Below are 14380 nucleotides of genomic sequence, written 5' to 3'. Positions count from 1 at the left end.
GGTGGCGGCCGTCGAGGACACTGGGGCTGGGCTGGGGCTGGGGTTGACGAGAGACACCGCAGGATCCGGCCTCCTCCCCTCCTCGCAGGCCAGGGTCTCCCACCACAGGCCCGGACTAGTGCCCCAGGCCTCGATTTGGGAACCTTGAAAATCTTGTAAGAGTCATTATTATGTTCCCCACTTTCTCCTCCACCCCCCAGAGATGAAGAAACGGAGTCCCAGAGAACCGTAGTTCCCGGGGTGACTCAGTCGATAAGTACCAGACTGTCAAAGTCTTCTCCTTTACGGCAAAGTGCATCCCCCGAGCCAGCCTCCTGACTATTTTAAAAATACTGGGGAAGGGGTTGGGTGGCAATAAATCAGGAGGGATTCTATACGTCGGTTTGGGAATTTCCGTATCATTGTGGATTCTTGGAAAAATGACTTAACGTCCCTGGATCTCAGGTTGATTGATTGTGTTCCGTCTTTAAATTTAACCGGATCAGCCCCGGCCGGAGCGGCTCCGTTGGTTGGAGCGGCCTCTGGTGCACAGAAGGGTCGAGGGTGTGATTGCCAGTCAGGGCACACACTCGGGATGAGGGTTCGATTCCCGGTCTGGGCATATGGATGTTTCTCACATCCATGCTTCTCTCCCTTCCTCTCTCTCTCAAATCAATAATAATAATAAACATTTAGAAAATAAAGTTAATAAAAATATATCCTCAGGTGAGCATTTAAAAATGTTTTTTAATGTAACTAGATCAGAAAACTGGTACTTTAACTTCTTGTTCAGTAGCACCTATTCAGAACTGTGGTGAAACTCCCTCCCCCAAGGCTGCTTTCCTCCACCTGTTGCTCCTTCCCAATCCCAAACCCACAAAGAATAGTTATGAATTATTCCTTAGACCAGTGGTTCTCAACCTTGGCTGCACATTAGAATCACCTAGGAATCTTTTTAAAATCCTGATTTCTGGGCCTCATCCTCCGGAAATTCTGTTTCTTTGTTACTAATGTTGTGGCCTCACCCCATAACAAAGAAAAAACAGAATTTCCGGGGGATGAGGCCCAGAAATCAGGATTTAAAAAAGATTCCCAGGTGATTCTAATGTGCAGCCAAGGTTGAGAACCACTGCCTTAGACTGAGCCTAAAAGATTTGAACCATCTCTGACAGAACTCAGTTCCTACTATGTGACAGACACTTTCCACCAGAAGGTTAAGCAGAAGTAGAAAGTCAATAAGATACAGAGGGAGATTTAAAGGTCCAAAAGTAGGGGTGTGAAATACTACTTGGGCCTAAAAAAGAAGGAAATCTTATCTTTTGCAATAGCATGGGTGGACCTGGAGAGCATTATGCTAAGTGAAATAAGTCAGTCAGAGAAAGATAAGTACCATGTGATTTCACTTGTATGTAGAATCTAATGAACACAATGAACTAACAAACACAATAGAAACAGACGCAGATACAGAGAACAGACTGACAGCTTTTAGGGGGGAGGGAGACATGGGGGGCTGCATGAAAATGGTGAAAGAATTAAGAAGAAAAAAAACCACCCACAAACACAAAAAAACTCATAGACACAGACAAGAACATGGTGAATACCAAAGGAAAAAAGGGGTGGGGGGAGGTAGAAGAGAGTAAAGTGGGTATAAATGGTGAGGGAAAGAGACTTGACTTGGGGTAGTAAACACAATAGAATATATAGATGATGTATTATAGAATTGTACACCTGAAACCTATATAATTTTATTAACAAATATCACCCAATAAATTCACTAAAATAAGTAAATAAAGTAGGGGAGTGATTTTGAGTGGTCAGAGCAAGTGACAATCTTTAAAACACGAAATAGGCGCATAGTGGACCCATGCCAGAGGAAGTTGCAGCCTCAAACCATTGCCCAGCCTCCTTACCCTTGGGCTGTGAGCAGTGAAGGGGGCTGTACAGAATAGAAAAATAAATAAATGAATAAATGAATAAAATAAAAATAAAACATGAAATAGGAAGAAATAAACTAATTCATTTTCACATTGAAATTGTAGAGAACATTGCATCAGGTTTGTTTGTTTTTCAGTCTTCCATGACTGACACTTTTTGTAAGTAAGATTTTGTGTGTGTTTTTTGTTTGTTTCTTAATTCTCACCTGAGGGTATTTTTTCCATTGATTTTTAGAGACAATGGAAGGGAGGAAGGATGAAAGAGAGAAACATCCATATGACTCACATCAAGTGGTTGCCTCCCACACATGGGGATCAAACCTGCAACCCAGCCCTAGCCAGTTTGGTGCAGTGGATAGAGCATCGGCCTGCGGACTGAAAGGTCCCTGGTTTGATTCCGGCCAAGGGCACATGCCCGGGCTGCAGGCTTGGTCAGTGGGGGGCAATCGAACCTGGGACCTTTCAGTCCGCAGGCCAACGCTCTACCCACTGAGCCAAACCGGTTTCGGCATCATCATTGATGTTTATATCTCTTCCTCCCTCTCCCTTCCTCTCTTAAATCAATAAAGAAATATATTTTAAAAAAAAACAAAACAAAAAAACCCTGCAACCCAGGTACATGCCCTAGACTGGGAATCGAACCCATGACCCTTTGGCTTCGGTGCACAGGCCTTCTCTCTGACCACTGAGCGCACCAGCCAGGCTGCATCAGGGTTGTTTTTAAGATGGAAAAATAATCTGAAGAAAACCTGCTTAACCAAGAAAAACACGGTTACCAATGCAACAGTTTCGGTAAACTACAGGTACAATATGCCAAAAGTTAAACCAGCTTGAGAAAATTTATCAAAACTCAGAGGGAAATATAATAGATAAAAACTATTAGAGGTAAGGACAGAAGATATAGAGAATAGATCCATAAAACTAATAATCAAATATGAGCTCCAGAAGGTGATAACAGAACTGACTGAGGAGGAACAATAATACAAGAAAATTTACTAAGTTGATGGAAAAATTTGAATTTAAGATTTAAATTTAACCCTCAGATTTAAAGAGCTCATGAAGTACCAGGTAAAAATAAGTGAAAAGCTTATAAGTGGAAGCTTCTGAATTTAAAGAGTTGAAATATGTGTTGACATAGAATAGTTTTCAAGATGTTATATTAGTTTAAAAAAAACAACACATGCTAGTTGCAGAACAATACAGGGGTGGGCAAATATAGGTTTATAGTTGAGAGCGTGTGAAACATAGAATTTATTCTTGTACAGTGGCGTCTTGACTTACGAGTGTCCTGACTAACGAGTTTTTCGAGTTTTTCGAGATACAAGCCGTCTCTCGGCCGATTTTTTGCTTTGAGTTGCGAGCTAAACTTCGGGTTACGAGCCAGCTTCAGATACCCCACCGCTAGTTGGCGCAGCAAACGTCACAGTGAACGCCACAACATCAGCCGAATTAAACTCATAAGTCAAGGCCTCACTGTATTGTTCTTTATTAACTAGAGGCCCGGTGCATGAATCCGTGTACCAGTGGGGTCCCTCGGCCTGGCCTTCAGGATCAGGCTGAAACAGGCTCTTGGACATTCCCCAAGGGGTCCTGGATTGCGAGAGGGCACAGGCCAGGCTGAGGGCCCCCACCGGTGCACAATCGGGGCCGGGGAGGGAAGTGGGAAGTTGGCCAGCTGGGAAGGGACTGCGGAAGGGCTCCAGGGCATGTCCAGCCCATCTAGCTCAGTCTCAATCGGTCGGACCACAGCAGCAAGATAACCTACCAGTCGGAGTGTCTCCCCTCTGGTGGTCAGTGCACGTCATAGCGACTGGTTGACCGGTTGACTGTCTGCCCCCTGGTGGTCAGTTCATGTCATAGCGAGCTGTTGAGCGGCCTTAGCATATCATTAGCATATTACACTTTGATTGGTAGAACAGATGACCAGACACTTAGCATATTAGGCTTTTATTATATAGGATTATTGTATTTTCCATACAAACAACTGTAACTCTATTTTTGCCCACACTTGTATGTAGAGTAAGGTTCTCTCTAAGTGCAGCAAAACCATTTATTGCATATGTTAATATCTTTATAAATACATCAAAAAGGTGTGGAAAAATACATACCAAACTTTTGAAATGGTTATCTTTGTGGAAGAGAGTGAATTTAATGGTAGAGACTGAAAGACCTACATTTTTTTATAATGCTTTAAATTATTACAGTAAGGATTTGTTCACATATTATCCTATATAATAAAAGGATAATATGCAAATGGACCAAATGGTGGAACAACCGGTCGCTATGATGCACACTGACCACCAGGTGCAGACGCTCAGCACAGGAGCTGCACCCTAGTGGTCAGTGCACTCCTACAGGGGGAGCACCACTCACCCAGAAGCCAGGTTCATGGCTGGCAAGCGCAGCGGTGGTGGCGGGAGCCTCTCACGCCTTCCATGGCAGCGCTAAGGATGTCCCACCGACGTCCCCTGAGGGCTCCCAGACTGCAAGAGGGTGCATGCCAGGCTGAGGGGACCCCCCACCCAGTGCATGAATTTCATGCACTGGGCCTCTAGTGTGAGTAATAAAACAACAAAGCAAATTTGGATAGTGGGGGAGAGAGAAATTCAGTTTCTAAAAACAAATATTACACAGGTCATCATTGCCTGAGCACAAAGTAGTAAAATGAGTAATGAATAATCACAAACTTAAAAATTCTAATCACTTGGAATTTTTTTAAAAACACCAATTTTGAATAACTCAGGTCAAAAAATAAAACTAATATCATGGATTCTTTAAAAATTAAGGTTTCTGTAGGTGGAGAAAGGTATAGGGGCAATAAATGGTAATGGACAGGCACTTGACTTGGGGTGGTAAACATATACTACCGTGTACAGATGATGTGCTGTAGAATTGTGCACCTGAAACCTGTATAATTTTGTTAACAAGTGTCACCCCAGTAAATTCAATAAAAAAGAAAAAAGTTGCCGAAACCGGTTTGGCTCAGTGGATAGAGCGTCGGCTTGCGGACTGAAAGGTCCCAGGTTCGATTCCGGTCAAGGGCATGTACCGTGGTTGCGGGCACATCCCCAGTAGGAGATGTGCAGGAGGCAGCTGAACGATGTTTCTCTCTCATCGATGTTTCTAACTCTCTATCTCTCTCCCTTCCTCTCTGTAAAAAATCAATAAAATATATTTTTAAAAAAAAGTTAATGAAAATATTGCACCCAAAACCTATGGTATATTATTAAAGCAATACTCAGGGAAATTTGTAACCTGTGCTTTTATTATTAATTTTTAAAGAATAGAAATTAAAAGGAAAATAGAAGAATAAAGATAAAATCAGAAATTAATAAGGGAAAAAGAACAATACTTGATTTAAAAAATTGAAGATCTCATTCTTTAGAAATAAATTAGACATTAAAATAGACACATTTCTGGAAAAAAAAAAAAGAAACCTAAAGAACATCCTCTTGGAAGTCTCATAAGTAATTCAAACTTAGCTCATCAAATCACTGATTTTCTCTAAAATATTTGTTCCTTCGTCAGTCTTATATCTTAATAAATTATACCACCATCTAAGTCAAAACCCTGGAGTTATCCTTGTCTCCCTCATTCCCCACATTCAAACCAATATCAGGATATGTCTCTTCTATCTCTGTAGTGGACATCTATGGAATTCACCACCTCAACATTCTTCCTTTTCTCTTGAAAACTCCCTCACTCTCAGAAGTATTTTTTCTTTGTCCTTTTGTTTCTCTTTCCTTTTTTTCTTCTCCCTTCATTTGCTCCTGTTTTTCCCACAGGTACAGAAATTTAAGGCAATCATACTATTTGGTTCACATTACCATCAAGGCCTTTCTTATCTTTTCCCCATTCCAATTACTACTCATGTTCCTACCCTCCTCACTTAGGTCATCGCTCTAATATGTTTGAAATATGTCCTTGGATATATCTATGTCTTTTAATAATATATAATGTCTTATGTATGTATATGTTTTAAATGTACATAATTGACATCATGTTATAGAAATCATTCTGTTTCTTTTTCATGTTTCTGTGAATACTTCTGATGCATAATATTGTCTTAAATGCCCTCACACCCTTGGCCACTGGTCCTGGGCCAAGATGGGCCAATCAGAGTCCTTACCCAGAATTTTTTTTAACTGAAACTGAGAAAGAAAATTCCTCTCCAGTGTGGAAGCCATAAAATGTAAAACACAGGAGCTGTCGGCAGCCACGCGTCCTGCCATGTGGAACTGGTCTGCGACAAAAAAGAATGAAGCTAACATGCAGAAAGCAGCAGAGGTGAGAAACAGAGTCCTAGAAAATCTCAAATCCCTGGTTTTAATTGTTCCTAAAGGTCCATATCCCTGCCCGTCCCATATTTTAACTTTCTTCGATTCCATGAGCCAGTAAATCTCATCACCTCCATCTTGTGTCCAGTTCAAATTGCGGTTCTATTATTTGCAGCCTATTTGTAACTAACTAATTATAATCTTCAAAATGTAACTGTTTTTCTGTTTTTTTTTATTGTGGTAAAATACATATAACATAAAATATATCATCATAGCAATTTTTAAATATACAGTCCAGTAGTGATAAGTACATTCACATTGTTGTACAACCAATCTCCAGAATAATTTTCATCTTGCAAAATTGAAACTATACTCATTAAACAGCTTCCCTTCCCTTTCCCCCAGCCTCCGGCAACCACCATTCTACTTCCTATGAATTTATCTGCTCTAGGTACCTCGCATAAGTGTAATTATAAGTATTTGTCTTTTTGTCTGGCTTATTTCACTTAACATAATATCCCCAAGATTCATTCATATTATAACATGAATAGTAATCAATTCCATTGGTATAGATCAGATTTTGTTTATTCATCTGTCAGTCGATACTTGGGTTGCTTCTATTTTTGGCTATTGTGAATAATGTTGCTATAAATAATAATAATAATAATAATAATGCTATGAACAGGTGTACAAATATGTATTTGAGACTCTCTTTCAGTTCTTTTGGGTATATATCCAGAAGTGGAATTGCTAGATCATATGGTGATTCTATGTTTAATTTTTTTACATACTACCATGCTGTTTTCCATAGTAGCTGCACCAGTTTACATTTCCACCAACAGTGCACAAGGGCTCCGGTTTCTCCACATCCTACCAACACTTGTTATGTGTGTGTGTTTCATAATAGTCATTCTAGCCCTAGCTGGTTTGGCTCAGTGGATAGAGCGTCGGCCTGTGGACTGCAGGGTCCCGGGTTCAATTCCTGTCAAGGGCACATGCCCAGGTTGCGGCTGGATCCCCAGTAGGGCGTGTGCAGGAGGCAGCCCAATGGTTCTCTCTCATCATTGATGTTTCTATCTCTCTTTCCCTCCCTCTCCCTTTCTCTCTGAAATAAATAAAAAATATATTAAAAAATAATAATAGTCATTCTAATATATGTAAGATGGTATCTCCTTATTTGATTTGCATTTCCCTAATAATTAGTAATGTTGAGCATCTTTTCATATGCTTGTTACAAGTCCATTTGTATATCTTCTTTGGAAACATGTCTGCTCAAATCCTTCACCCATTTTTTTAAATCAGGTTTGTTTTTCCAAAATGTGATTTTTTTAAAAAAATAATCAAGTGATTATTTTTTTCTGCCTCCACTTTCATCATCCAAGTCCCTGTTGTCTTTCATGTGGAAAACTCTAATACTATTTAACTGAATCCCCTGATTCCACTCTTTTCTCTTTTTTTTTCCATTCACCATGATGTAGTGATTTTCTGAAAATATTAATTCTAGCATGTCACTTACCTGTTCAAAATTTTTCAATGGCATTCCATTGCTCTTGAGTAACATATCCATGAATCATGGTCCCTAATGATCTAGACCCTGCCAACTTCACTCTCATCTCTTACACTACTCTTTGATCACTATTTTCACATACATTGGCCTCCTTTTAGTTCCTAGAATATGCCAACCTCCATCCCTCCTTAAAGTCTTCACACATGTTATCCGCCTACTTGAAAGACTTTTTTCCCTATTCTGGCCATTCAACTTACGGGTCACCTTAAAATTTCACTTCTCCATAGAGAACCTTACCTGATATAAATAAGGCCCAACATTATAGTATCCTATCATAATACACTTCCCTAAATATCACCTATTACTATTTGTAAATAAATATCTATTTTGGGATTGCTTATTGCGCATCTCTCCACGAGACTGTAAGTTTTATGAGAGCAGAGACAAGTCTATTTTTCTAACACGACATCTCCAGATCAAACAGTATCTGACACATAGAAGGTGCTCACTATTTCATAACTGAATGAATAAATGAATGAATACCACAGATATGCAGAATACCTAGATATATTAATATGTTCAACTTCATACTAATTTTGTATGATTTTGCAAATAATACATTACTGGAATTAATTCAGGAGGAGTTGGAAAATCTACATTAAAGGAATAATTATGAAGTCACTGAGAAAGTTACCAGAAGGATATTTATAAGGTAAAGACAAATTATCTTTATTTGCAGATAGCGTGATTATTTGGAGAATGAACTAGAAAATATTAGCTCTAACAAGATACTCTAGTCCTAACCAGTTTGGGTCAGTGGATAGAGCATCAGCCTGTGGACTGAAGGATCCCGGGTTTGATTCCAGTCAAGGGCACATGCCTGGGTTGTGGGCTTGATCCCCAGTTACAGGGCGTGCAGGAGGCAGCCAATCAGTGATTCTCTCTCATCATTGATGTTTCTATCTCTCTCTCTCCCTCTCCCTTCCTCTCTGAAATCAATAAAATAAAAATATATTTTTTTAAAAAGATACTCTAGTAAAGTGTCCTATTACATTTTCATATACATTATCAGTAAGTAATTTAAAAATCTAAGGAAATACCTTATCTCAAAAAATGTACTTAGACATAAATTTAATCATATCTGTATTGGACACAAATAAACTATAAAAACTTTACTGAGAAACCTAAAACGAAAACACTTTACTAAATTGAAAGACACAGATGTTTATGGATAGGAAGACTTTATTCTTAAATGTCATACGCCCCCAATTCATTGTTCATTTTACAGTGTGGTATTTCTGACAACCTTGATAAAGGATTTCTAAAGTCTCTTTGAAAGAATGATTTGTGAGAAACGCTAATAAATTTTAGAAAGAGTAATCAGGGAAGAACATAATACAATGAACAACTGGAAAATGAATTGACAGTCTCATAAATGGAACAAAATATGAAGTCCAGAAAAGCCCTAAGCACTAATAGAAATTTAATTTTGATAAACATAACATTTCAGAAGAAAAAGATGATTCAGTCAGTAAATTGGTGTGTTAAAGACTCATGAAAGAATAAGTGGCCAATAAATATACAGAAAAAGTGTTCAATCACTGTTTAAAAAAAAGTAAATTCAAACTACTAGATATTTCATTAAATGAACAGATAAAATGATATATCAAAGGTGAAGAAAAATGGACATTCCTTAGAAACTGCTGTGAGAGTATAAAATGGTATAATCTACAACCCTTTTGGAGATGAATTTGGCAAGGGGTATAAAATGTCTTAGAATTGTACATGCCTTTTGATGCAAATACCAGTTGGTGGAATCTACTCAAAGCATGTATGGAGATACACAAAGATCTTGTAACAAGGCTATTATTCATTACATCATTATTTATTACTAGAGGCCCGGTGCACGAAATGCGTGCACAGGTGCAGTCCCTAGGCCTGGCCGGCAATCAAAGCATGAGCGTCTGGCGTGGAAGGGCAGGTCCCAGCTGACCTCTGGGCCCTGGGAAGCACCTGGGCCCCTTGGCCCCCGCGCACCCCCCTCCGCCTGAGTCCCAGCACCAGAGTCCCCATGTGGAGATGAAGTGAGCACGGCCAGACGCTGCAGGCCAGGGCTCAGAGTGGATCTCTGGGCCACCCAGTGATGCTGCATGGAAGCCGGGCGGGCAGCATGCTCTCTCCCGGCTTGCCTCGCAGACTGGCTCCTGCACGAACCCACAAGCCTGACCGGCCCCTGCGGTCCCAGGGCTGCCGCCCAGCTCACCTGGAAGAAGAGGCCATGCAGGTGCAGGGCGGGCTCCTTGCGGGTGCCCAGCACCTGAGTGTGGGGCTTCCCCGGCGCGAGCCCTGGCATCCTGGGGAAGGGTAGCTGGGGGAGTGAGAGTGAGCTTGGCGGACACCCTGCATTCTCACCGCACCTCTGTCTCCAGGTAGCCGGTGAGAGGTTGCAGCCCCCACCCTCCCGCCCGGGCACCATGGGAGATTGGTTGCTGCCACCCACCCCCAGTTCTCCATCTCAGTTCCCCGCCCGGCTCCCTCAGCACCTGGGAGCCAGGCGGTGGCCCCACCCCTTGCCACAGCTGCTGGTCGCTGTTTGCAGGACAATCAGCGGGGTAGATTGGGCCCAGCTTGTCCCCTCCTTGGCCTGGCGTCGCCCGCTCATCTGCTCCACCATCCCACCACAGTCCCACTCTCATCAGGGCCCATCAGGGCCTGCAGCACCTCCACTGCTGCCTGCTGCCAGTGCCACGTCACTGACGCCCACCATGTTCCGCACCGCCCCCTGGTGGTCAGCACACGTTATAGCGAGCAGTCAAACTCCTGGTCAAGGGGACAGTTTGCATATTAGGCTTTTATTATATAGGACTAAAGGCCCGGTGCATGAAAATTATGCACGGGGCGGGGGAGGGGGGAATCCCTGAGCCCGGCCTGCACCCTTTCCAATTCAGGACCCCTTGGGGGATGTCCGACTGCCTCTCGCAATCTGGGACCGCTGGCTCCTAACCACTTGCCTGCCTGCCTGCTTGATCACCCCTAACCACCTCTGCCTGCCTACCTGATTGCCCCTAACTGCTCCCCTACCAGCCTGATTGCCCCTAACTGCTCCACTGCTGGCCTGATCGCCACTAACCACCTCTACCTTGCCCTGCAATCCGGGACCCAGGATTCCCTCCTCCGGCCAGTCACAGGCACCTGGGACCCAGGCTTCCCTCCCTTTGGCCGGCTGCAGGCACCCGGGACCCGGGCCGGCTTCGCTCGGGTTGGCCGAAGCTGCAGGGGACCGTGGGCAGGTGGCTTCACCCGGGCTGCAGCCACAGGTGCCCAAGACTGTGGAGCATGTGGCTTGTCCCTCTCTCGGGCCACAGCCTAGCTGGTCCCCATTCCTCTCTTGCGAGTTCATTTGTGCCTGCTGGTCCCCATTCCTCTTTTGTGAGCTCATTTGTGCCTGGCTGGTCCCCATTCCTCTTTTGTGAGCTCATTTGTCCCTGGCTGGTCCCCATTCCTCTCTCCCTAGTGTTGAGTGTCTGAGCCGTTATGGCATGACAGCATGAGGGTGTGATGACCATTTGCATATTAGCTCTTTATTATATAGGATAGCCCCCCCACCCCAATCTAAATGTTCAACAGTAGAGTTATGTAAAATTCTGGTATTTTTTGTAAAAAGGAATACTATTAAGCCATTTTAAAAGTTGCATAAATAGACGTATTGATAAACAAAGATTCATAGATTATTCATAATATTGTTTGAAAAAAAGCAAGTTACCAAACCTGTTAAAGTTTTTTTTTATCTAAAATATGTTTTATTGATTTTCTACAGAGAGGAAGGGAGAGGGATAGAGAGTTAGAAACATCGATGAGAGAGAAACATTGATCAGCCACCTCCTGCACGCCCCCCACTGGGGATGTGCCCACAACCAAGGTACATGCCCTTGACCGGAATCGAACCTGGGACCCTTGAGTCCGCAGGCCGACGCTCTATCCACTGAGCCAAACCAGTTCTGGACAAACCTGTTAAAGTTTTGTCTGTATATATATGTGAGCCTAGAGAGATAAGCACCAGGCCTTAGCTAGCATTTGTCTTTGGGGAAGAACCAGATTAAATCTGTTTTTCTATTGAACATGCATTACTTTTGTTTGTTAATAAGAAAAAATAAAGAAAACTTTTTTTAAATGCTATAAAAGTAGTGAAAAATTGAAGCATAATGCAGTATTGAAAATTATAATTATGAAAACTTTGAAGAAACTGAGCCAAATGGAGGAGTAAACAAAATGTTATCTTTGTCCTGATTTTAACTGTCATATAATGTATGTATATTGAAGAAAAGGAAACATAGAAAATGAGCATAATTTATTAAGATAGTAGGATTGTAGGCAATTTTTCTCATTGTTAAATAATTTTTAAAAATAAAAATTTATAGCAGAATTTGAATGTAGCTCATTACAATGATGAAAATGTAGAGACCAGTCAAGAGATGGATGGTATGGGTAAGGGGTGAACTTTAAGCCTTCCATAATCATCATCAGGTACTTCCTATAAAGCTTCATCAGAAAAAACACACACTTATACTTACTAATAAAGTGCAAATGTAACTTTCTTTGAAACAAGTTCCCTTCTATACAAAGATTCTGGAGCCCTGGTAATGGAGACAGTACCCCCATTAACACCACAGGCCCAGGCCTATTTTACTATAAAGCATTTTCTTTTTATTGATTTTCGAGAAAAAGGAAGGGAATGAGAGAGAAACATCAATGTGATGTTGCCTTTCCTGGCCAGGGATTTGAACCCATAACCTAGGTATGTGCCGACAGGGAATTAAACCTGCACCCTTTGTGTGTGTGTGTGTGTGTGTGTGTGTGTGTGTGTGTGTGTGTGTGCATGGAACATTCCAACCTAGCCACACCAGATGGGCTCTTCTTATTTTTTATATAAAAAATATTTTAGAGCAGCTTAAGGTTCATAGAAAAATTGATCCAAAGGCAGGAGTTTTCCATAAAACCCCTGTCCCCCCACCCATATGCATAGCCTCCCCCATTATCAACATCGCTCACAAGAAAGGTATATTGGTTACAATTGAACCTACATTAACTCTTTACCCCCCAAAGTCCATAGTTTACACTGTAGTTCACTCTTGTATATTCGATAGGTCTGTATTTTGCATTTTCAAAATCTTTTCATTGAACATGTTGACTTTTGTTTACCCCTTTTTTATTCCTGGATTTCAGAACAATGTGTGCTCAGTACTGCATCTCCTTTGCTGATGTTGAAAAAGCTCATATCAACATTCGAGATTTTATCCACCTCACACCAGTGCTAACAAGCTCCATTTTGAATCAAGTAACAGGGCGCAATCTTTACTTCAAATGTGAACTCTTCCAGAAAACTGGATCTTTTAAGGTAACAATCCCTTTTGATAGTGTGGCGTGTATTTTTTCAATCCCTTTTCACATATTAAATTTATTAGATTCTCCTGACTACTCAGTGAGGTAGATAGAATAAATATCTTCTTATAGTTGAAGAAAGGGTTGTAGTTTTCCTTTGATCAAGTTCTGGTTACTTAGCATCAGGTGTTTACAAGCCACTTTTTTACTGTCCAAACTAGGATATGAGAATGAAAGAGGAAACTTCTAATGATTAAATGGAGACAATAGACATCACCCTGAACTGTTGCAAGGCAAAATGGGCGAGTGGGATCACTGTATATCCAAGTTTAAGCACTCACTTTGTGTCAGCTTGCTATTGATACCTTATTATGATTATAAAAGATCTAAACCTAGCTAAATCCTCATATCTTTTTTTTTTTTTTAATTCTCACCCGAGGATATCTTTCCATTGATTTTTAGATAGAGTGGAGAGGAGAGGGAGAGACAGAGAGCAACATCGTTGTGAGAGACACATTGATTGGTTGCCTCCTGCGCGTGCCCTGACCGGGTGGGGATCAAACCTGCAACTGAGGTACATGCCCTCGACTGGTATCAAACCCGGGACCCTTCAGTCTGCGGGCCGACGCTCTATCCCTGAGCCAAACCAGCTAGGGCCTCATAAAATCTTTTTCTACCAAGTATGTCAGTGCCTTTTCTATGCAAAAAGATAGACTTATGTGTGTTGATTCATTACCATTAGTTGAACTTTAAGATCCTTCAGGTAAAAATCTGAAAACTGCATTTAGTGCAGTACCTGACAGGTGTCAGTACCTGTTAAGTGATAGCTTTAAGATTTCAAGAATCTACCTTTTCTCCTACCATAAACTGAGAGCTTTTACACTAAAACATAAAAAATTCTCACCCTAGCCGGTTTCACTTGGTGGCTAGAGTGTCAGCCCATGGACTGAAGGGTCCCAGGTTTGATTTTGGTCAAGGGCACATGCCCAGGTTGCAAGCTCATTCGGTCCCCAGTAGGGGGTGTGCAGGAGGCAGCCTATCAATGATTCTCTCTCATCATTGATGTTTCTATCTCTCTCCGCCCTTCCTCTGAAATAAATACAAATATATATCTTTTAAAAGTTCCTTTTCCCTTTGCTTCTGCCAAGGCCTTGCCCTATATCCAACTTGCAGGAGAAGGCAGGCTGGTCAACAAATAGGTTGATGAGAAATGTCTTAAGAGAGATATATACAAAGTGCCATGAAAGAAGAGAGAATGAAGTTACTAATTTTGCCTGGAAGATCAAGGAAGTTGAATCAGATGA

The 14380-nt window shown here is 41.6% G+C and overlaps 2 protein-coding genes across 4 annotated transcripts in view; both read left to right on the top strand.

The window, feature by feature from the left end:
* The first annotated feature begins 21 nt into the window (after window positions 1-21).
* The window catches only part of SRR (serine racemase), an 18769-nt gene continuing 4410 nt past the window's right edge, over window positions 22-14380 (top strand). Inside the window, exons 1-2 of one of the 3 annotated variants that reach the window (XM_014529327.1) lie at window positions 22-155; window positions 12921-13092. In XM_014529327.1, coding sequence (XP_014384813.1) covers window positions 12925-13092 — 168 coding nt within the window. In that variant the 5' untranslated portion in view covers window positions 22-155; window positions 12921-12924. Of the gene's footprint in view, window positions 156-5311; window positions 6201-8336; window positions 8410-12920; window positions 13093-14380 lie in introns of those variants that run through there. The other 2 variants (XM_014529321.1, XM_014529324.1) reach the window with 2 other exon arrangements.
* The window catches only part of SGSM2 (small G protein signaling modulator 2), a 56815-nt gene continuing 51833 nt past the window's right edge, over window positions 9399-14380 (top strand). Inside the window, exon 1 of the mRNA XM_014529303.1 lies at window positions 9399-9408. The gene's annotated coding sequence lies outside the window, so the exon portion shown is untranslated. The remainder of the gene's footprint in view (window positions 9409-14380) is intronic.

Source organism: Myotis brandtii, unplaced genomic scaffold, assembly GCF_000412655.1.
Source record: "Myotis brandtii unplaced genomic scaffold, ASM41265v1 scaffold1167, whole genome shotgun sequence".
NCBI lineage: Eukaryota > Metazoa > Chordata > Mammalia > Chiroptera > Vespertilionidae > Myotis > Myotis brandtii.
Note: the sequence above shows the minus strand (reverse complement) of the source record. Positions and strands in the feature narration are given on the sequence as shown.